The sequence below is a fragment of the Denticeps clupeoides genome, chromosome 19, assembly GCF_900700375.1.
Source record: "Denticeps clupeoides chromosome 19, fDenClu1.1, whole genome shotgun sequence".
NCBI lineage: Eukaryota > Metazoa > Chordata > Actinopteri > Clupeiformes > Denticipitidae > Denticeps > Denticeps clupeoides.
This window is the reverse complement of record NC_041725.1, coordinates 17,602,149-17,625,869: the sequence shown is the minus strand read 5'-3', so window position 1 is coordinate 17,625,869 and position 23,721 is coordinate 17,602,149. Positions and strand designations below refer to the sequence as shown.

At 46.7% G+C, this 23,721-nt stretch overlaps 1 protein-coding gene across 1 annotated transcript in view; it reads left to right on the top strand.

The window, feature by feature from the left end:
* Positions 1-22,996, top strand: part of prdm5 (PR domain containing 5) — a 40,004-nt gene extending 17,008 nt beyond the window's left edge. Inside the window, exons 14-16 of the mRNA XM_028962011.1 lie at positions 13,490-13,575; positions 17,657-17,761; positions 21,702-22,996. Coding sequence (XP_028817844.1) covers positions 13,490-13,575; positions 17,657-17,761; positions 21,702-21,866 — 356 coding nt within the window. The 3' untranslated portion in view covers positions 21,867-22,996. The remainder of the gene's footprint in view (positions 1-13,489; positions 13,576-17,656; positions 17,762-21,701) is intronic.
* The last annotated feature ends 725 nt before the right edge of the window (positions 22,997-23,721 follow it).

The window sequence follows — 23,721 nt, the reverse complement described above, 5'->3', positions numbered from 1 at the left end:
ATTTCAGTAGAAACATCGTTGGCACGACAATCACCAATAGTCACACACACACCATCAATTACAGACCTATCACATACACACACATCATGAAACAATAATCACCAACATGCATTCATCAAACACACCATCAAATACAGGCCCATCACAACACATCACTAAATCTCTATCATCAGCATCACTATCACATTCCATCACATTTTTTTTTACTGAAGCTTCACAAATAACATATATGGACATGATCATAGTACATTCATTCCTTACACACATAACATTTACATACTGTCCTCACCAGCATATTAACTGTGTTTATCACATCACATGCAATTCCATATCCCTCATGCTCACACCATCACCGTCACGTTCGCACCAGCTTTGCTGTATAAGCCACTGTTTCCCGTTCTTGATTTAATGTGCTGCTGTAAAAGTGGTTTGTTTGCTTCAATGCTTTACAGCTCGACTCTTTTGTCTGTCTGGTTAGCACAGCCCTCCCACCATTAACACACACACACAGACCCATGAGGCACCCCTGTTTGTGTGTGTGCATCAGTGAGTGAGGATATGTGTCTACATGTTTATGTGTGTCTGGTGAAATAGTGCCGCTCTGTGTGTGTAGGTGCCAGTGTATAGGCTCCAATGTGGTTGTATTTATTCAGATCGACAAAGAGAGGGCCTATGGGGAATGCAGGGGGAGGGGGGGAGGCGGGGTTCTGGCAACAGAAAGAAAGGAGAAAGTAAAATAAAAGAGGAATGTTGGTGAAGAGGCTGGGAGAAAAGCACATTCCACGGCAGCATCACGACCTCTGGGCTCTGGGTCCAACCGCGCGCTCGGTTTAAAGCGTCGAGGCTGTACAGTGATTCATGTACAGCCAGCACACATCATCAGTAGCGGGGCACATGGTGTGAGGGACATCTGATATGTGAATACGGACAATATTTTGCCCCTGCTTTCTCAATACTGCCAATTCAGCAATACGCGACATGATATCTATTCAACCAAATCAATGCAAAAATTGTGACGTACAAATAATAACATTTCTGTTGAATCAATGCAAGGAAGATACGTCCAGAATAATCCTCACACATATTAAAAAAATTGTATTAAAAGCATGTATTTGAAACATTAAACACAAACCCTAATAGACATGGACACACATTGATGCTGACTTTCAGAATGTGGACAAATTTTCAGGAGAAGACAAGGTGCAGTATTATTTTACATGAACAAACTCAGACATGATTCAACTATGTTGCTGATTATTGTTATCAACATTAAAATCCAAACAATGCATACACCTCCTGTGTACACCTCCACATTATTTTGCATGAAGCATCTAGAATGTGGGTCATTTTAATGATTGTGCTGATGTTCTAGTTTTCACTACTGGCTCGATTTACAGTATTGATAAGATCAGCTTGATCTGATGTACATTACTAGACGTGGGCCGCGATAAAGCCCGCGTCGCTGCTGTCGAGGGGTCTCTGGATGACCGCCAGTTCCAGGCCCATTCTCAGGCCGCCTTCTTCAGGCCAGGTTTAATGCTGTTTGTCCGAAAGCTGAAGAATGTTTGCCTTGCGTCTTTGGGGATTAACACTCGGGCAACAGGCCGGGATTAGACGGAGGACACAGTCTCATCTCTGTCTTCTGCCGCCCATCATGCCCCGGGCACCCCTGTGGAGCGTAAGACCCACGTGTCGACAGCCTTTGCTCAGAGCTGTTTGTGCAGCCGGGGTGGCCGAAGACGGTACCTGTCCAGAAATAAACAAACGCTGAAATGTTAGAACCCTGCTCTCTTGAACCAACACCACTGGCAAATTTCTCCGTGTCTGTCGCACGTGGCGCCTTTTCGTTGGTTCTGTTATATGCAAGGCTGCTCTGCTGCAGACAGAAAACAGGGCTTTTTTGAGCTTTTTTTCCACATAGCGGCCAGTGATCTCTGACACTTGCTCCTCAACAGAAGCTGTTCAACTATCACGTATGAGCAATAAAGTCAACTAGGACCATGAAGACTGAAGAACCTGTTCCCTGAATACAAAAGATGATCTGAACTGATAATCGGCCCGGTCGATCACACACTCGGGATCCTGGGTAGACTGGTGTTCTCAGGATTCTCTGGAATTCCCAGCCAATGAAACGAATGTCCCAAGAGGCATCTTCCGTTTGTTCTTTATAGAATTTCAAAAGGCGCTGCAGGCCACACAGTCATATTCCAGCGCTGTGTAACCTTTATAATCACAAATGGCCTGTTTGTGGACGTAAGTGACGCTGACAAGCAGGCAAGGTGGGGCAGTGACGGCCTAGCGTGTAAGGAAACAGACTCGTAATCAGAAGGCCACGAGTTTGGGGCAGTGGCGGCCTAGCGGTTAAGGATGCGGCCCCGTAATCAGAAGGTTGACGGTTGGAATCCCGATCCGCCGAGGTGCCACTGAGGTGCCACCGGGCAAAGCACCTGTCATGGCCGCCCACTGCTCACTCAGGGTGATGGGTTAAATGCAGAGGACAAATTTCATTGTGTGCACCGTGTGCTGTGCTGCTGTATATCACAAGTGACAATCACTTCACTTCACTTCACTTGAATCCCAAACTGCCAAGGTGCCACTGAGGTCCCCACGATGAAGGTTCCGTCCCCACACATGGCGCCTGTCATGGCTGCCCATGGTTAAATACAGAGGACACGTTTCACTGTGTCACCATATGCTGTGCTGCAGTGTATCACAATGACAAAAACGATTACTTTCACTTTCACCAGACGGAAGTCGGCCGCAGTCAATGTGGCAAGTGTTCCAGAAGCTCTCCCAAAAGTGAACATGGCGGTGAATGTGTCCTCGGCCGACATGTACCGCTGGTGCGCGGGCGCGGTGTGACGCCGCCAGAGTTGGTGCGCCGGTGATGTCATCCACAGGCACTCATGCACACGGGAGGGAATAAGGCTGTTCACTGTGTTGGGAGACATTATGGATGCTGAGCTAGGACTCTCTGGAGATCGCAGGCCGAAACGGGCGTGGCCACGGAATCCCGTGTGGAACCTGCTTGGACTGTAAGTGTTGCCGCCTGTGTTGGAGGGGCTGCCGGAGTGTGTGTTTATGAACGTGTGTGTGTTGGTTTGGCCTGGAGCTGATGTAGTGGAGAGCATAAAGGAAACATTTGTTGCTGAACGTCCCACTTACATCATCCAGAATGTCAGGACTTGGCGTTAACGGCTCACATCAATTCAAAACCTGCATTTTGAAGTCGCATTTAAAAAGAAAAGGTCTTTGTGCCACAGATGTGCATACATGTGTTTTTGTATGGGACAAAAATGCCCAGTTTATAATTTGACATGTACCACCTACCAAAACGCTGCTGCTAACCACCCCTGTCCACCCACAAGTCCACCCCTTCATGGAAACAGTATTTGTCACGATCGCAAGTCAGGGCAGGTAAACAAATGCATGTACAGAGACAGGGGAAACGACCAATGGTCGTATGAGGACATGTATACCTTTGTAGAAAGTGAAGTGATTGTCATTGTGATACACAGCAGCACAGCACACGGTGCACACAGTGAAATGTGTCCTCTGCTTTTAACCTTCACCCTTAGTGAGCAGTGGGCAGCCATGACAGGCGCCTGGGGAGCAGTGTGTGGGGATGGTGCTTTGCTCAGTGGCATCTACATTTAGAGCATTTACCAGACGCCCTTATCCAGAGCGACTTACAATCAGTAGTTACATGGACAGTCCCCTCCTGGATCAACTTAGGGTTAAGTGTCTTGCTCAGGGACACAAGTGGGGTTTTCTGGTTCATAGAAAACTATTCAAACCGGCAACATTCTGATTACAGGGCCGCTTCCTTAGGCCACCACTGTCCGTGTACACATACGCAATCATGGAGAAAACACTGGCAACGTGAAACTCTGGATCGGAACACAGAGCCGGAGCACCCCCCCCGAGTCAGGCCTTGACAGGATTCCCTGATGACAGGAATCCCTGACGATGCCACATAGGGCCGGGAAATTAATAAATAACATTTTATTTTCGATTGCTTTCAATGAATGGTCAAAAGAACGGTTTCAGCGATTACAGGTCTATAAATATTGGGCCATCAACACAATTCTAATCTTTTTGTCTCTATTCACCACCACAATGGATCTGAGATGTGCTTTTAGTGCAGACTTTCAGCTTTAATATGAGGCTCTTTACATTTATCAGGTGAGTGGACTGACGTTTCAGTCGACTAAAACTCTGAGCCAGTCAATATAGTACAAGCACCTAGTACAACAGACAAAAACAAGGTTATCTTATTGTATTTAATATTCATTACACATTTCATAACACATTTGGAACCCTAAGTAAGATATAAGGTATCGCACCTCTGCATCAAAGTAAATTCCACTGCTAGTGTAGATACACTCACAAGAAGTTGAATGGCTTTGTCTTAGAAATTCTACGGCCTCCTCCACGTCTCCTGACGTACCGGCCTGTCTCCTGGTAGCGCCTCCATGCTCTGGACACCACGCCGACAGACACGGCAAACCTTCTTGGCACGGCTCGCATTGATGTGCCATCCTGGATGAGCTGCACCACCTGAGCCACCTGCAGGACCACGCCTTTATTGGGGACGTCTTGATAATTGCTGTAATTTCCACCTGTTGTCTATTCCATTTGTGAAATTGACCATCAAGCAGTGTTGCTTCCTAAGTGGCCAGAATTGCGACCGACTTGGAGTTACTTTGTGTTCTTTAAGTGTTCCCTTTATTTTCTGAGTGTGTATTTCACAGTCTGTCCAGCCCAGTTGTTGCAGCGACAGCTCGGGATTCTGGGAGGAGGATCGGTCTCATTGATAATGATTAAATCCTCATGCCTGCGCCGCTGCCGCACGTACCAGCGATACGTGATACGTGTTAGTCATCCCCGAGGAATTGTGGGATATAGGCTGGCGTTGCAAGGAAAGGCGAGAGCGGACCGGCCCAGATGTCTTCAGTTTGTCAGGGGAGTCGCGAGGGGCGTGTTTTGAAAGGGGGGGGGGGGGTAATTCTGGGGGACATCTTCGCTGCTGGAGACGCTGTCCCCACAGTAGTAACGTGTGTGTTCGTTTTCAGATATGACATGGTTCAGGCCCTGTCCACACACACATCTGGCAGATGTCCTGTGCCTGGGATCCATTTGTATGCACGCGCCAGCGTGTGTGTGTGAGAGAGTAAGGACAGGGTTATTACTATGTTATAAATATCTTTATTCTAAAATCTGATTTGCAGGAATATAATAATTAATGCTTAGAATGATGGACAAAAAGAAGCACAAAAATACCTTTTACAAATGATATTAATAGTCCACTCTCTTTCTACCCTCGGGTATATTTAGGAGATGTGTTCCGATGTACATGAGGTGTGTGTATAGGTATTTATGGATCGGCTGTCCTGTGTCTTGTCCTTTCCTAGCCTGGGGATTAGTGTGTGAAAGGAAGGTGTTAAGAGCTTTATTGCACTGTAGAGTTTTGCCGGGCCGTGTTTGTGTGTGTGTGTGTAGATATGTCTCTGGAGGTATGTTGTAAAGCCTCTGCCACATGGGCCGGCTTTAGCCGAGCGTTTGGGCTCAGTAACTGGATCTGATGCCGCCCGGGCCGTAATGAAAAGGTCAAGTGTAAAGTTGTTGGGCGTTCCTCAGCCTGATCAAAGGCGATCGTTTATCGGCTAAAACGGATCAATATTGCGTTACCCTCCGGCATGTGCCCACAGAGCCTGGCCGCGGCAGAGGAAGCTGGGAATTAATTTCTGATAGACAGGCCTAATGCCTTTCAGACCAGGCCCCAGAGCTACAAAGCGCTCTGACTCACAAAAACGAGGCGAGCAACGGGGTGACCATCTGCTGTCCAGACACACGCACGTGGAATGGGTGCCAAACGGATCGATTAGCAGGCGGGAGAATGGCGGCCCGCTGGGAAGGGACATGGGCAGGGACAAGGGCGTGAGACAGACCGGGTCTCACACACACCGAGACGGTGTCGCGTTTCAGGACCGCCTTAATCGGCTGCTCGTTGCAGGACGTCACGTGCAAATCCCCCAAGATTAAATTAAATCACAACAACATCGAGAGCCGATCCGGTCATAATGGTGTCCAGCCACAGGCCTGAAAATAGACTCTCCTGCGGCGGCTATTTCAGTCGCATTTACACATATGGAGCGATGGCTGGCTTCTAAAAGTCATTATTTGCTGAAATTGTGCTTTAAACTGCTGTTTTGTTGATCATTCACACAGAATTTTCATCAGTGAAGGAACTATATTAACTGCTCTTGACTGCTCATATTGTTTTATGCTGCTATTGTCTCTACTTCCTTTCTCCTGGACATCGAAACTATCTCATGAATAAGCTCAAGATCATTTCCCTTCCTGATAGTGGTCGCAACCTCCTGCAAACCACAAAAGGCAACTTGTGGCCCGTCCTGTGCGAATAAAGACATCCAAGGACATCTTTACAGAAGGAACCATTAATAAACACAAGTAAAGCTCATTTGTTCACTTTTTTTTAAGGAATAATGGACCCACATGAAGCATTTTTTAATGCACAGATAAAAACTTGGAAAAAGTCTCTCCAATCCAGGCAAGCTACAAAGCAATTAGAACGCGTATGGGTCAAACTAGGAATTAAAATATATCGGTACATTAACTTTGTCAGACATTTTTGTGTTTCTGTTTTGGTCTCGTATTTTTTTAATGCTATTTATAGATTTTCTCCTTGAAATAAAGCGTTTGTCACTCTGTATAATGGAATTAGATTGATTAGATTTTTCTATATGAATGATTTTAACGGCCTTTTTTTTTCCGGCCTTTATTTTTTCCGTCTGTCCGGTCGAGCCACTGGCATTTAATGCCTTCTACAGAAGGACGGTGGTGAGAACCCGATACCCCTCTTGTTACACGGAAGATTCCTCCTGCCGTCTGTGAATCCGATTTTCCTGTTTATCGCCACTGACCTCCCGGAGGCGGTTTTCCCAGGCTCCTCTCTGGCTCTCCACTCCTGCATGTAGATGTTATTGTGAAGTGGCCCATTAGATGGAAGACGGTTCTCGTTTAAGGAGCGGCCCTTTTTAAGTGACTTCGTATTTAGAACTGTAAGGAGTCTACGTGGCACAGAAATAGACCAGCGCTTCCTTGAAGGCCAGTACCGTGGCTTTGAGAGCTCCATCCGTGTTTACACTGGGAGCCAGAAGTGCGTGGAAGGTCCGATGTGTATGCAGCCCTGATTTAGTGGCCACCGCGGCCATTGTATATCTCGGGCGGTTAAGTGGTTTGTGGAGGAAGCCCTGGGTATGTCAGCCTGGGTGGTTTGGTTTTTGGTTGGAGCTGGAATTAGCTGAACAATTGTATGTGTTGGCCTGAACATGCTGGACCATGGGACTCTCTGAGCTTAAATGGAGACAGGCCTGCCTATTGATCCCCGGAGTGTCTCGCAAGCATCGGTGTCACCGCCGATATTTTTCACTGTCCAGCACTTGAAAGTGATTCCTGTTCTGGTGAAGTGCAGGCTGGGAACGAGATCAAGGAAGGAGCCCGACAGGCTTCTTATTAATCGATGGTTTCCTTCAGACAGTAGGCTTGCTGCATCATCCACCAAATATCTTTGGAGTCGGGATGAGTGGCCACCCGTGCAGGTGGTTCCATTGTTTCTTTCGAGGTCACGCTGTAGCCCTCTCCGCTCCTGGACCCTCTGAGCAATTGGTTTCAAGACATGAAGACTTTTTGTTGTCATTGTACAGTTACCTGGACAATGAAATTAGCTGGCAAAACCACTACATACACAATATACAAGAGACATTGGGGGGGATATGCAAGGGCATCATAAATATAATAAATAGGGTGGAAGGGTTTTGGTGAAAATATTGCATAAATTGGTAATTGCATGTTGCCAGGATATTGCACATTGTCAATAGCAGCAGTGAGATGACAGTATGGAACAAATCTGCACACACACACACACACACACACACACACACACACACACACTCACACATTGGTTTGAATCCTCTGATTATTAGCAACCTTGTAATGCAAGTGGCAGGCTGGCCGTCCAGAAGGTTAGAAGCAGGCTCTGCAGGGTTGTTGAGAGAAAGAGTCATCATCATAGAACATGACACATATGTTCCATTCACGATCAAATCTCAGACTTTTAATGAGCATTTTTTGCATCTTAATTCCCCCAGAATCGCAGCTAATTAACCTTATTACTGCGAGGGCAGAACCAGTTCCCTCATCACTCTCGTCGCTTATCTAATTAAACTACTTGATGTTGTTTTTTTTTTTTGTTTTTTTTAATTCCGGCTCGACAAATTAGTCACAGACGAGATCTCGCCACGGCAGAAATGAACCGGGTATTATAGGTGGTTGCTCGATCGCCGTCTCGCACACACACACACAGCAGCTGGCAGGTCTCGAAAGGCGGCGTTTTATTGAGTTTCGACTCGCTGTTGCGACCCTCTCTGTGGAGCTGCTCTATTTACCAGCCACATTACTTATTCCAGAGGGAGCCATTCTCCGTCCAAAAAGCCCTTATTTCATTACCCCAGAAACGAATCGAATCGGACTCTGCCTTTGTTTCGTTTGCCTGTCTTCTCTCATGTTTCCTGGTAGCGCGGTGCTGCACGGGCCAGCGTTTCTGCAGCGTGGGCATTTTCCACAGTTTTCTTAGCAAGTTCGCAAAACTTCGGGAGGCATCTGGTGTAAGTTGGTGTACATTATCGTCGAAAAGCATTGTAGGTTCAAACTCCATGTGAAGATCGACTGACCAGCCCTGGTCCCTGGTGCCTGTGGGATTAGCGTTGTTGGAACATCTACCGCCGCTTTTAGCCACCCGAACATTAGGAAGGTTGCTTCCGGAACTCTGATTAGATGGTTCTTGGTAGCCTCCAAAATCAAAGTGTCTCAGTGTTGGTTTCGTATCCGGTGGGAAAGAATTCTCTTCTGTGAATAGTGAGGATTTTTAATTGCCATTGGGAAGGGAAATTCAAGCATCTGCTCTACAGTCATTTGCAGCATTTCCTATTCTACATTTACATTTACATTTACGGCATTTGGCAGACGCCCTTATCCAGAGCGACTTACAACGTGCTTTCAAGTTACCATCGATGAAGAGATCAATTCCGGTTCACTAGGACCCCAACTATGAATACAATCTTTTTAATTCACTCTGTTGTAGATTCTGTACACAAAGTTTGACAAGAAAATTACAATTTAATCTAAATATTCTTTAAAGAGGAAGGTCTTGAGCTGTCGTTTGAAGGTGCTCAGTGACTGAGCTGTTCTGACCTCGAGGGGAAGTTCATTCCACCACCGAGGGGCCAAGACGGAGAAGAGTCTAGATGAATGTTTTCCTTTTACCTTCAGAGATGGAGGGACCAGGCGAGCAGTACTGGAGGCTCGGAGTAGACGAGGTGCAGTGCGGGGTGTAATAAGGGCTGTGAGGTAGGATGGTGCTGCTCCATGTTTGGCTTTGTAGGCCAGCATCAGTATTTTGAACCTGATGCGTGCAGCTACTGGGAGCCAGTGAAGGGAACGTAGCAGAGGGGTGGTATGGGAGAATTTGGGAAGGTTGAAGATCAGTCGTGCTGCTGCATTTTGTATGAGTTGTAGAGGTCGGATGGTACATAGAGGTAGACCAGCTAGAAGGGAGTTGCAGTAGTCCAGTCGTGAGATTACTAAGGACTGAACCAGTAGTTGGGTGGCCTGGGTTGACAGGTAAGGGCGGATTCGTCTGATATTGTAGAGAAGGAATCTACATGAGCGGGAAAGATTGCTGATGTGAGTTGAGAAGGAGAGTTGGTTGTCTATTGTTACGCCAAGGTTGCGGGCTGTTGCAGAAGGAGAGAGCTGCGAGTTGTCTAGGTAAATAGCAAGATCCTGATGTGGTGAGGCGTTTTATTGAGTTTCGACTCGCTGTTGCGACCCTCTCTGCGGAGCTGCTCTATTTACCAGCCACATTACTTATTCCAGAGGGAGCCATTCTCCGTCCAAAAAGCCCTTATTTCATTACCCCAGAAACGAATCGAATCGGACTCTGCCTTTGTTTCATTTGCCTGTCTTCTCTCATGTTTCCTGGTAGCGTGGTGCTGCACGGGCCAGCGTGCGAAGGAATCTACATGAGCGGGAAAGATTGCTGATGTGAGTTGAGAAGGAGAGTTGGTTGTCTATTGTTACGCCAAGGTTGCGGGCTGTTGCAGAAGGAGAGAGCTGCGAGTTGTCTAGGTAAATAGCAAGATCCTGATGTGGTGAAGAATCTGCTGGAATGAATATTAGTTCAGTTTCGGTGGGATTGAGTTGGAGGTGATGGGCTGCCATCCAAGACGAGATGTCTGTTAGACATGCAGAGATTTTGGAAGCAGCATGAAGATCAGAGGGAGGAAAGGAGAAGAGGAGTTGTGTGTCGTCAGCATAGCAGTGGTAGGATAATCCATGTGAGGAAATGACCTCACCAAGTGATCTCGTGTAGAGGGAGAAAAGGAGAGGACCTAGCACCGAGCCTTGAGGGACACCAGTGGAGAGTCTACGTGAGGTAGAGGTGGATCCTTTCCAAGTCACTTGGTAAGATCGCTCATCAAGGTAGGAAGCAAACCACTGCCATGCTGAGCCCCGAATTCCAAGCCTCTTCAGGATTGACAAGAGAGTCTTGTGGTTAACAGTGTCAAATGCAGCAGATAGGTCAAGGAGAATAAGAACTGATGACAGTTTTGCCAATCTGGCTGCATGTAGCTGCTCGGTAACCGCCAAAAGGGCAGTCTCGGTGGAATGAGCTGTTCTGAAGCCAGACTGGTTAGGATCCAGGAGGTTGTTCTGTGTTAAATGGAGTGATAGCTGGTTGTAGACACAGCGCTCAAGGATTTTGGATAGAAATGAGAGGAGGGAAACTGGTCTGTAATTGTTAATGTCTGTAGGATCAGCAGTGGGTTTCTTTAGGATTGGAAGAACCCTGGCTGTTTTGAAGGCGTGGCCAGATGAGATTGAGCCGTTTATGATATAAGAAATGAAAGGGATGAGGTCAGGGGAGATTGAAACATTGCAGAAGGTATTGGATCTAGTGGACAGGTGGTTGGGTTGCCTGTGGAAATAATCTGAATGATTTCATCAGATGTGATTTTAGAAAATTGATTTAGAGTAGTTGTCGAATTTTCAGAGGGAAGAGTAGGATTAGTGGTGGAGAATGTCTCACAGATTTTTTCAATCTTCCCTGTGAAGAAGTTGGCAAAATCATCAGCTGTTAATGAAGTTGGGGCAGGGGGAGTAGGGATAAGAAGATGTTGTGGAGTTTTTGAGGGTTGTGGGCAGAGGCTTCTAGTTTTGTTTTGTAGAAAGCAGTTTTAGCAGTAGTGAGGTTAGTAGAAAATTTGCGCAGAAGATTCTGGTAATCCAGTAGGTCTGAGTCAAGTTGAGATTTCTTGTATTTTCTCTCCGCTGCTCGAAGAACTCTTCGATTGCTACGCAATGTATCGGAGAGCCAGGGCGCAGGGGGAGAAGTCCTTTTGGGTTTAGTTGATATAGGACAGAGTTGATCAATGGAAAGGGAAAGTGAGGTGAGGAGAGAGTTAGTAGCGGTCTCTAGTGGTAAGGAGAGGAATGAGTCAGGGGTTGGGAGATGTGAAAGAATGCAATCCTAAGCATCAAATGATTATTTTTTTGAAAATAAAAAATGAAGCGCCACGGTCGTAGTGGATGATCCTTGTACATTTAGAATATTTCTGAGTGGCTGACATGAATAACGATGTTGGGTGAATCCATCTAGTATGTGTTTCAGTGTGTGCAGCTGGAACTGGTCGGGTACTGACATGCTCGTGTAGAGTCTTTTCTGGCGGGGGGCTTGGTGCGCTACCAAAATGTCATTTACGAATCCCGCGTTTGGCTCCGGAGTCTGGAAAACGCGTAAAGCGAATAGCCGTAAAATGCACGGAATGAATTTTAAAACGGTACACGAGTGATGCAGTGGTTGTGAAGACTTTTTTTTTTTTGGAGGGCTTGCATGTTCTTGAGAGGAAGCGGTGCGCCCGGTGTCACGTTTGTCAGTGATGGATGGATGTTCTGGGCAGTAATCCAGCGGAGGGGAGCGCAGCGTGAGCGGCCTGAACTGGCCCGATATTAAGCCCTCTCTCCGGGCAACCGGGGACCCCGGCGCCCCTCACCGTCCCCGCTGAAGATATCTGTGGTCGCAATCAGCACGAGGGTAAGCGGATCCACCTGTCCGGCGGCCCTGTGACTGACAGCCTGTCACTTCCTGTTTGCCGTGGTCCTGAGCGTGCTCAGATAGCATCTCCCGCAGTCAGGGAAACAGGACTTTGATCCGGGGCGGAGCAGAACCTGACACACTCCCACTGCCGAGTGTGTGTGAAAAATGAGAAACGAATGCGATTGGTAGATAAACGTGGGACCAAAAGGCTGAAAATGGCAGATGGAAGGCCTGGGTCCGGGGGAATCTTCGGTCCCTCACCCCCTCACAGCCGATTTCGGTCCTCCTGCTTCTCACCAGCTCAAACTTATCACTAAAAAAAAAAAGTTGGGGCAGTGGTGGCCTAGCGGTTAAGGAAGCGGACCCGTAATCAGAAGGTTGCCGGTTCGAATCCCGATCCGCCAAGGTGCCACTGAGGTGCACCGTCCCCACACACTAATCCCCGGGCGCCTGTCATGGCTGCCCACTGCTCACTCAGGGTGATGGTTAAATGCAGAGGACAAATTTCACTGTGTGCACCGTGTGCTGTGCTGCTGTGTATCATAAGTGACAATCACTTCACTTTATCTATATCTTCACTTTATCACGTCACACTCGCACGGCACCGACATTTTATAACTGCTATGGAATAAGCTCCTGTTAGGAAATATTTCGGGGTGTAAAAGTGCGATTTTGGTGGATCGGGGTTTCGGCTCACCGTGGGAACCTGCTCTGTGCAGGAATATATTCTGGTCGCTGCGTGTGGGATATCAGGGCCAGGCAGCCGCGGTCGGTGTTCCAGGGAGGGGCGCTTTGCATGGCACCGTATCAGAGACGGCAGTCGGCTTCGGCTGGAAACTTTGATCTGGCTTGGCGCGTGGCCGCAGCTGGGAGGAACTTTTATTTTTTAATTCTCTCCTCCCTCCGGTCGCCGCCGCTCTTCTTCATGCCTTTTATACCCGGAAGCTCAGATCTGTTCTGTTTGAAGATTAGCGTTGGTCGCCGCTGTGTGGCACATCATTACGTATTATTGTGTGTGTGTGTGTGTGTGTGTGTGCGTTTACATCATGCTTACGGTCCAGCAACAGAAATCAAATGAAATTTTTAATTTGATAATGACCATTTATTCGAAATCAAGGGTAATATTTATACACTTAATTTTTTAACCTGGCAACTTGATTTTTGACATTTGGAACTCGCACATGATCTAGATGTGTAGATGATTGGGGCTTTTTTCTACTGTTGGTGGTCTTGTTGATTTTGTGAAAGAATTTTTTTTTTTGGCACCTGTTATAATAATAATTTGTGTTTTTGTTGTTCCCCCGTCAGGTGAGCGGCCCTATCAGTGTCCCTACTGTGACAAGGCATTCAGCAAGAACGACGGTCTGAAGATGCACATCCGCACACACACCCGGGTAAATGCCGCCACGCCCGCCTCGCGTTTACTGGCTGTTGGGGTTAATGCAGTTAAATGCAGAGGACAAATTTCACTGTGTGCACCGTGTGCTGTGCTGCTGTGCAATCACTTCACTTTCTATAGTAAAGTTAAAATTTACTCATAAGCATAAATTAGACAGCTCAGTTCAAAAGAAATTTTTAACTACTGTAATGAAAACTACGGTTTTTCGGTTTAGTTCTGGCGCTAGGCGTTTGTCAGTGGATATCGGGCCGGTCCAATCGCACACACACACACACACACACTTCAAAGCAGATGGCTGTCGGGTATTTTAAATAAATGCCGTTGTCAGCATGCTTTTCAGTCTTAATTGTTTTTTGTAAAGAATTCTCTGCTTTTTTGATGTGGCAGCAGGGCGTGGCGCCGTGACGTTATGAGGTCACTTCCTGGAAAGGCGCCCGACGGCCCCGACCCCGCTGCTCTTTTCCATGCGCTGCGTGACTCCAGCGTGAGTTTTTGTGTGTGCGCGCTGCGCGTTTATGGGGTGTTTTTGTGGCTCTGCCACTCTGGCACAAACAGCCACGACGCGGCGTCCCCAAAATGAACGATGGAATTCATGACCGGCGTAAAAAAACACCGCGTATCCGAAGAGATCCGGCAGGCCCCGCCTGCTCTGGCGACGCTCGGAACGTTGCCCCCCACCCGACGGGGGTGAAGTCACCGCAGTGTCACTTGGCCGGGGTTTGAAGCTCGTTTTCTCGCGGTCGGTCGCCAATGCGAAGGCCGCGTGCGTTTCGGGCCTGCTGATAGGCCGCCGGCACGGTTCCCCCTTCCTCTTAATTTCTTCAGAGCGCGTTGAAAGGCTGATGCGACTACAGCCGGGGAGTCTAATGAATTTCATTTCTTCGGCATCTGCTTTCTGTTTCCACTGTTTGCTGCCGTGACAGTTTTACTGTCGAGCAGAAAGGAGGTTCATATGTGAACAGACTTCTTCATGAGGGATCTTCTGGACCGTCTGGGCCTTCTGGATGCACCATGACTTACAAAATCTGAGTGGATTATTTTCTCCCCTTTATATGGAGGGCTGTGAATGTTAAATAATAAAATGTTAAATGCATTCTTATTATTTCCTTAACTAATTCAATATGACAGGAATTCTAAAAACTGGAAATAGAAGCATTGTTAATTAATAAAATGTGTCAGATTGAAATATTTCGCAATTTATTCATGTGGGCAGGACTAGGACTGATCTGTCCTTTCATTGTTCATTGGTCAGAAATAATTCCAAGCACCCCGATAACTTCCTCCGCTTTTCTTCAGCGTCTCCCGCTTCGACGTGCTCTGCTCATCCTACAATGTCTCTAACCATCTCTGCTGGAAAATCAGCCATGAATGGTAGCGCCATGATGGAAAGGACACAGCTTCAGACCAAACCAATCGTCGGATCTGCATTAGTCCCGCCCACTTACTTAAAATATGGTTTAACAAATTGTGAAATATTTCAATATGACACATTTATTTAATTAATATTTTAATTTACCATTTTATACATACATGTTATTATTTAATTATTGATATATTTATCTATTTTATTTTTTTTTGCACTCCATACTTATGCGTCACCTTATTAGGATAAATATTCCTTATATGAAATAATTGCCTCTCCCTGTTAGAATGCACGTTTATCTTAATTTATACGTCTCACACCATTAAACATTATATATCTTCATGGAATTTTACATTTGATGTTATTCTGTTAAGTAAGAATGTGAATGTTTTCATAGAGCTCCTTCAGCCAAGTAATACAGTATATTGCTCAAATGTGGGCTAATGATCAGACGTCATCAGTGTAACAGCGGACAATAAACGCCTTTCATGCTGTGCGGTCTGGACCAGCTGTGGGTCACGTGAGCTTCGGCTCAAGGTCGCAGCATCAGACCTCATCAGACAGTAACGTGCGGGCGGCAGGTCAGACCGGTGCAGGGTTAGGAAAAGGGTCACGGGGCAGACGGCTGTGGAGCAGTGCAGATGTTTCTGGTCCACGGGGGTCAGAGCAATGCATTATGGGTCGTTTTACGTCTGGCCTGATGCATCGCCTCTCCTTTGGCCCTTCACCTCTGCATTCCCGTATGTGTGCGCTGCTGCCGTGGTTTTATTGGAGCAGAGATATTTATAAATGTCTGAGCGATACCCTCCCAAAATAATGTCACAATTGGTCACATGTCATGATTAAATAAAATTTCTAGTCATGTGAGCGGTCATGATAAATGAGGCAAACAACGGAATTTGTGCTAACAAAGTCGTTAGATCTATTCTCACTGTATGACGATAAGATACATGGCCCAGTTGCGAGGGTCGAACACACATTCGCACACAGCAGAAGCCTGAACTTCGACCTCACGTGTCGAACCTACACCAAGGTTCCTTTCCCAGGATCCGAACTTCCTGCTCCACCCGGTTCCCAGACAACTATCAGAGCGACTCCCATGGGCCGACACGCAAGGAGGAAGTGACACGCTCCACACTCCTACCGCATCTACACACACAGATAAAAACATATCGAGAGGTGACAGCCGCATGGGCCACATTTTAAATTTGCCATCTAAATTTGTTTTGTATAGTGAACAGTATTCTGCGCTTCTGTGAGTTCAGTGTTACGTTTTTTTTTTTTTTTTGATAACATAAATCTAAATTTTGCCCAAAATGTCAATTACGCGTGCATGGTTCTCGACATTTACATTTACAGCGCTTTTATCAGACGCCCTTATCCAGAGCACCTTACAATCAGTAGTGAAAGGGACGGTTCCCCCCCTGGAGACACTCAGGGTTAAGTGTCTTGCTCGGGGGGGGAGTTGAACCTGGGACTTTGTGGTCTTCTGGTTTTACTCACCTAGCATCTACATGAAGCTGCACAGATGAGTGATGAGGGATTCGCCTGATCTCATTTTCTTGTCAACCCTTTGATCACCTAAAGCACCTCAGAACGGAAACGATTAAGGGTTTGGAGTGACTTGATGCTTGAGAGGGAACAGCGGTTTAGAACACGGTCATCTGGCCAATTAGCCGCATTCATCTGCGGGCCGGTCTGTGATTCTGGCGACTGGTTCCCTATCGGCCACCATCGTTCATTTCCTCCAGCCTGTAATCTCCCCTTTCACAAGTTCACCGTCCCACAGAGCCGGCAACAGGGTGTGAAGACAGGATGTGACTGTGTGTGTGCAGGGGCCCGTTTTGGCTGCGAAATGAAACGCGTCCCAGTCGCCTGAAAGCATGCAATAATCATCGGTTTTAAACAATGTCACTCGCTTTTGATGACATTCCCCCCGGTGACTGGGCCGCCGGTTCTGTGTGCTAAGCAGGTCTGTAAGTCGACGGTGATGGATAATCTGTACAGAGTAATTACACACAGAGCAACAGCGCTGACCTGAGATCAGTTCACACTGTGCCTGCATAATTACATTTCCCATTTATACATCTTACATACACTACCCTTGGATTAAATATTAATCATAAAAATAACAACAATGGTATTTACTTTTTTTTACAAAGAATTATAAATACTTAAAACCAATGGAAGGGTTCAAAAAGAGGTCAGAACACGTGTCCACTACCAAAAGCACATACAGTCAAAACTGACCAATGGAAGACATTTGGCAGCCAAATGGGGAACCTGCTCAGTATTAAAGTTTTAAAAGTGAAGTGATTGTCAATTGTGATACACAGCAGCACAGCACATGGTGCACACAGTGAAATATGTCCTCTGCATTTAACCATCACCCTGAGTGAGCAGTGGGCAGCCATGACAGGCGCCCGGGGAGCAGTGTGTGGGGACGGTGCTTTGCTCAGTGGCACCTCAGTGGCACCTTGGTGGATTCAAACCGGCAACCTTCTGATTACGTGGCCCCTTAGATGGCCGGTCGTAATGTTATGGCTGTACCGGTGTGTCTGTGTGTGACGTGTCTGTGTGACAGCTGTCATTCTAATATAAGCACATAGGCTCCTCTCCCTGCATGATTGAAGCCATTTTTATCTGCCGCTCTGGTCCCGTTCATCGAAGACAAATCCAGAAATAAGTTCTGTTGTGCTCTCGTGTTCCGCAGGAGAAGCCGTACAAGTGCAGCGAGTGTAACAAGGCCTTCAGTCAGAAGCGCGGTCTGGACGAGCACATGAGGACCCACACTGGAGAGAAGCCCTTCCAATGTGACGTAAGTCCCCGCCGCACTAACCCAACACACATTACGCAGCTTTCCTTGCATCCCAGCCTCCCCCGGCGCTACTTACCACTTTCCAGCAAGTGAGGTCGCACATGTAGAAAATTACCGCCTCCACACAGTGCCTTCTGGGTAAGATTTGAAGTGCACGTGGGTTTTATTGCCCCAAGTTTGATTTAAAAACAAAAAAAATCACAATTAATAACCACAACCACTGGCCGACACCGCGGTCCCTGGAGGGAAGCAGGTAAGTTCCCTCTGAATTACTATGCGAAGGAGAGCTGGCGTGAGCCGGCAACACCACACGGATGTTGTCGTTCAATTTGGGATGAGGCAGGGTGAGAGGAAGGAGTAGAGAGGAGGAGAATATGAGCCGAGTTGAGTTGAGTTGACGTGTGTCAATCAATGACTGAGTGGCTGACAGTGGCCATCTTGCCAATTTATAGGAGTCACGTTACCTTGTTTCCGTGTTGCTCCCAGTCACATGGATGGAATCATGTGACAAAATGTAAATTTATAACAAAATATATCTAGTAATATTTTTGATGAATAAAAATGAGACTAAATATGGTTTATAAAATAATAACTAAACTAAAACGTCTCTTCGTTTTCGTTGACAAAAACGAGACAAGACGTTATTTCCTCTCATTTAATCGTGTTATTATTTTTATGCAGTATTTCTCGTTGCTGTGTCTCCCATCTGGTCACACAGATGATGTCACTTCCTCAATAGACAATTAAGCCATTGATTAGATTTCAGGATACTTGTGGTGGGTGAGCAGATGGCTGGGAGAAAATGATGAAGCGATGGATGCACTTTCTTTACAATGAAGTGGAAAAGAAAACAGAACGTGCGTCGAAAAGCATGGAACAAATCATTCCAATGTCTAGAATGGATGTCGAGTATTTTTCAGTCAATGAGGTAATAATAATATAATAATAAGATAACCTATTTTTGTCTGTTCTACTATGTACTTGTACTATATTGATTTGGTAAAATAAAATTGCATTACAGAAAAAAATCAATTTTCATTGACAACAATTTGACTTAAATGTCATCAGTTCTCGATGACTAAAATATTCATGGATAATTCTGACTTAAATAAGACTAAAATGCGCAGATTTTAGGTCGACTGTAATTTGGCTAGACCAAACTCTGGACGTGACTCAGACTAATGAAGACTAAAACGACGGCTTGATGGAAAGACTGGACTAAAAGACATCTATGCTCTCCACTCTGGTCCTCTGCAGCCGTGTCCCCCGCCTCCATTCAGCCCGTCATATTCAGTCCAATCCAGTTCAGAAAACATCACTGGCAGAACATCAGAGTACATCTACGGTGCCAAAACCCAGCTAGAAAACCGAGGCACAGTAACTAGCAGTGTGTGTGAGCGCGTTTGTATGTTTGCATCAGTCTTTTGTGCTTCTGATTGTATGCGTCTTTGCATGAGTTCACACTTGGTCCAGATTGGTCTGCTGTGCACGACCGAAAACAACAACTATGGCATTTGAACCAAATAACTTGGCTTTGTAAAGTAAAATCTTTCACGGGGTGGGGGGGTGTGTCACCTTCTACGTTACTGGGAATGTCGGGAAGAGAACAAGACAACATGCACATGCTGCTTGGTAGTTCGGCTTAATCGGCGGACTGATCCTACATGTTCATACATAAGAACATCATCTGAAATGCAGAGTGAAATTGACCCCAGCTGTTTGCTGTTGGAATGGTGCCTGATCCAATAATAATCCCCCGTAGAGACGTTCAAACTGGCCGCCCTGGTCACTCTGTCCCAGCGGAATGTGCAAACGCCACCCACTGCCTTTCACTTCCTTTTTTAAACGAAAAGCCGCGAGTCGAAGCCACTTGAAAGCGCAGTGACAGGACGGGACACTTGGCAGCGGTTTCCCCTGCACACGAGGGACTTGGAGGGGCGGCCACGTTAAATCCGACTTTTGAGTCAGTTGAGCCTCTGAGTCAGATTAATGGGCAACCATTACGTTTTTCTTTTATTTCGGCACTTCTTCTCTCGCTTTAGGGCCCCTCCCTGCGTTGCTGCACAGCCAAGTTGCACAAAGTGATTGGACGCGACAGATCAGAGCCGATGGCTCCCAACTGTACGAAACACGGCGTCAGACGGCCATGTGGATATCATTTACCTCGAGCCGAGATAACGTGCATCGTTTTATTAGCGCTTCATTTCATTACGGCTCGCTGCAGGCCCATTTTCACCCCAAAGCCGCTTTCACGTTGTAGCGCCGTTTTCATGCGTTTTTAATGCGCAAGTGTGAGAAATGGGAAAAACATGTACAGCCAAAGGGCCGTGTGAACCCTACACTGCAGCGGCCATAAAAATCTGCAACAAAGTCGTGGACGATAAAACAGAGTCCAGTTTTATAAGAAGGTTTCTAAAAGCTTTCGAAGCCTTGGGCCCTGCAGACAACAGCCAGTCAAATGCAGGCGGGTTTACGTTTGATGTTTGATTGTTTAAATGCTAAAGATGCATTTGATCCGGTATTAACTGCCCTGAGCTGCAAGTGCAGGAATATGCAGTAAGGGGACACATTATATTTGTTTATGTGGGTTTTATGCATATTTTAATGCATATTTCGAATTTGCTTTACTTGACTATTTTGCATGTGCACACCGTGATGCTGAGAACAATACATAATATGTCATGGATCCCTAGTTTACTGTAGCATGGGTAGATTTTCTGTAAAACGATAGAAGATTTCGTAAAATGTCTTTGGTGAGCCTGATTAGACAAAAAGATCATGAGATATGCAAATTGACCGAGATACAGTACAGGCCAAAAGTTTGGACACCTTCTCATTCAACGTGTTTTCTTTATTTTCATGACCATTTACGTTGGTAGATTCTCACTGAAGGCATCAAAACTATGAATGAACACAAGTGGAGTTCTGTACTTAACAAAAAAAGGTGAAATAAGTGAAAACATGTTTTATATTCATTTACATTTACAGCATTTACCCTTATCCAGAGCGACTTACAATCAGTAGTTACAGGGACAGTCCCCCCCTGGAGACACTCAGGGTTAAGTGTCTTGCTCAGGGACACAATGGTAGTAAGTGGGGTTCGAACCTGGGTCTTCTGGTCCATCGGCGAGTGTGTTACCCACTAGGCTACAACCACCCATATTCTAGTTTCTATGCTTTGCACACTTTTGACATTCTCTCGAAGAGCTTCAAGAAGTCATCACCTGAAATGGTTTTCCAACAGTCTTGAAGGAGTTCCCAGAGGTGTTTAGCACTTGTTGGTCCAGCTCACCCCAAACCATCTGGATTGGGTTCAGGTCCGGTGACTGTGGAGGTCAGGTCTCCACTTTTTGTTAAGTACAGAACTCCACATGTGTTCATTCATAGTTTTGATGCCTTCAGTGAGAATCTACCAACGTAAATGTTCATGAAAATAAAAAAAACACATCGAATGAGAAGGTGTCCAAACTTTTGGCCTGGACTGTGCATTGACCAATATTTTAATCACAGTAAAAAAAGTTTTCTGATACTTTTTATTTTTTAATATATACATATATACATTTGTATTAAATGTTCTGAGGACTCTCTGTGACTGTATGAAGTGGCGCCGCCTGCCTGGTGTAAAATGCCTGGTTTGTGACGCATGTCTGGTGGAGCTGATGATGGGCTTCCTGCCTCTCCTCGCCCGGCTCTCCCTCCGCCTGCCGACCTGATTTACCGGCTCGGCTTGGCCACATCGCTGGCTACCTCTCATTTTGGTTCGACGGTGGTGTGGCTCTGGCTCGGATTCTCCGGCCATGTGTGGGAACTGTGTTTTTGGCTCCACGACCATATGTTGCTGTGTCATTACTGTGTTCTGGGTGCTTTGGGAGAAGAACTGCTCCCAGATGGAGTGCTGGTCTTTGGCTATTTCGTGATATCTGTGTGTTTACCTGTGCAGGTGTGTGACCTGTCGTTCAGCCTGAAGAAGATGCTGATCCGCCACAAGCTCACCCACAACCCCAATCGGCCCATGGCCGAGTGCCAGCTCTGCCACAAGAAGTTCACACGGAACGACTACCTCAAAGTGCACATGGAGAACGTCCACGGGGAGACAGAGGCCTAGGATTCGTCACGGAACCCGCTGAGAAACGAACAGCGTTCTCACACCAATCTCTATAAATGTACTTCCCCGTTTAAAAACCAGGCTGAAGAGGAGTCAGCTTCACTCATGGATTTATGGAACCAGACCAAACACCTCACATGCCATTAATGGGCAGTGGTGGCCTAGTGGTTAACGAAGCGGCCACCGTAATCGGAAGGTTGCCGGTTTGGATCCCGATCCGCCACTGAGCAAAGCACCGTCCCACACACTGCTCCCCGGGCTGCCCACTGCTCACCAAGGGTGACGGTACAGTGGACACGTGTGCTGTGCTGCAGTGTAACACAATGACAATCAGCATGTATGTGTGGGGATTTCTTTCGATGATTATTGATCAGCAAATTATCATATTGATATCTGTGAACTTAAATAATCAAATGTAGATATTTTTTTTTTGGTCTGCAGCTTTATCTAGTGGTGCTTCCTTATATGACACTGAGCACGACATTCTAGGTCACCCAAGGTGCTCGTAAATGCCTTGTGTCACCAGGCGTTAGGAAACGTCCCTCAGTAATGTGCCTTAAATGTAAAGTGCCTTATATATCCCTTTCCACTCATTTTCATCAGAAAATCATTTTCACAATTCACCTGCTTTATCTGTATCTGTATCATATAAGTGATACAGATACGTCATGAAATGACTTTAATCGGTTTCAGGGAATGTGGATGACTGGGAAGCCTCAGAATTCAGTTTCCTGCTGTATATTTATTTTTCTGGGGTTTATTTCATCTCTGAAGTGCTAACTGTGTGTCTGTTTTCTATGAACGGGCTGTAAACACTCGTCTTCTGTAGAGCTGTTCCCCTAATTGCATTGTAATGTGAACTTTCTTACTGTGTCCAAAAAAAAGTCCTCGTTGCTTCCTAGCGAGCCGCTTGCTTTGTTAATTATAACCACGCGCAGCCCGGTAAACTTTCCCCGACAGGCGGACGGGATTCCAATAAAATAATTTCAATGTGGAAAAGTGTCGGTGTTGAGGTGTTACCCTCCGGACTGTCTGAAGCGAAGCGGCTCACCACGCCTGTGCGGTTTTTAGGACTTTATGCAACATCACGCAACGTGACACACACACACACACACACACACACACACACACACACACACACACACACACACCTATGGATTATGCATGGATTATGTAGTGATTGGGGGCAGTGGTGGCCTAGCGGTTAAGGAAGCGGCCCCGTAATCAGAAGGTTGCCGGTTCAAATCCCGATCCGCCAAGGTTCCACTGAGCAAAGTACCGTCCCCACACACTGCTCCCCGGGCGCCTGTCATGGCTGCCCACTGCTCACCAAGGGTGATGGGTTAAATGCAGAGGACACATTTCACTGTGCTGCTGTGTATCACATGTGACAATCAATTCACTTTTGTTGTGAGCCCCGCCCCGTGCCATGGGATGGGATGTCATGTAGTAAACGACAGTAAAAATACTTTTTTAAGATCTTGATGAATCTTCCTAATGGTGATGTTGAGTGCTGATGTGGAATGCGACTAACGGCTGGGGACCCGTGTCCCCAGTGGGATTGCCACCGTAATGCCGGTAAAAGTCCCTCTGTGACGGGACTGCTGACGGCACCCCTGTCTGGACACGTCCCGTCTGTGCAACCAGCTGCGCTCCCCGCAGTGACATGCAGGGCGTGGCTCGGCGCATGCTGCCAGCCGCCGCCGCCCGCTCCGTCCCCCGCCCACCCTCTGCGGCCCGGCGGCGTGGCTCACCCTGACGCCCCGGAGCACTGCGGCATTTTTATATGTTGTGTTGTAAACAGAACTGGGTGTGCTTGTCTTTTCACTGCCGAAGCTGGAACAGACACACACAC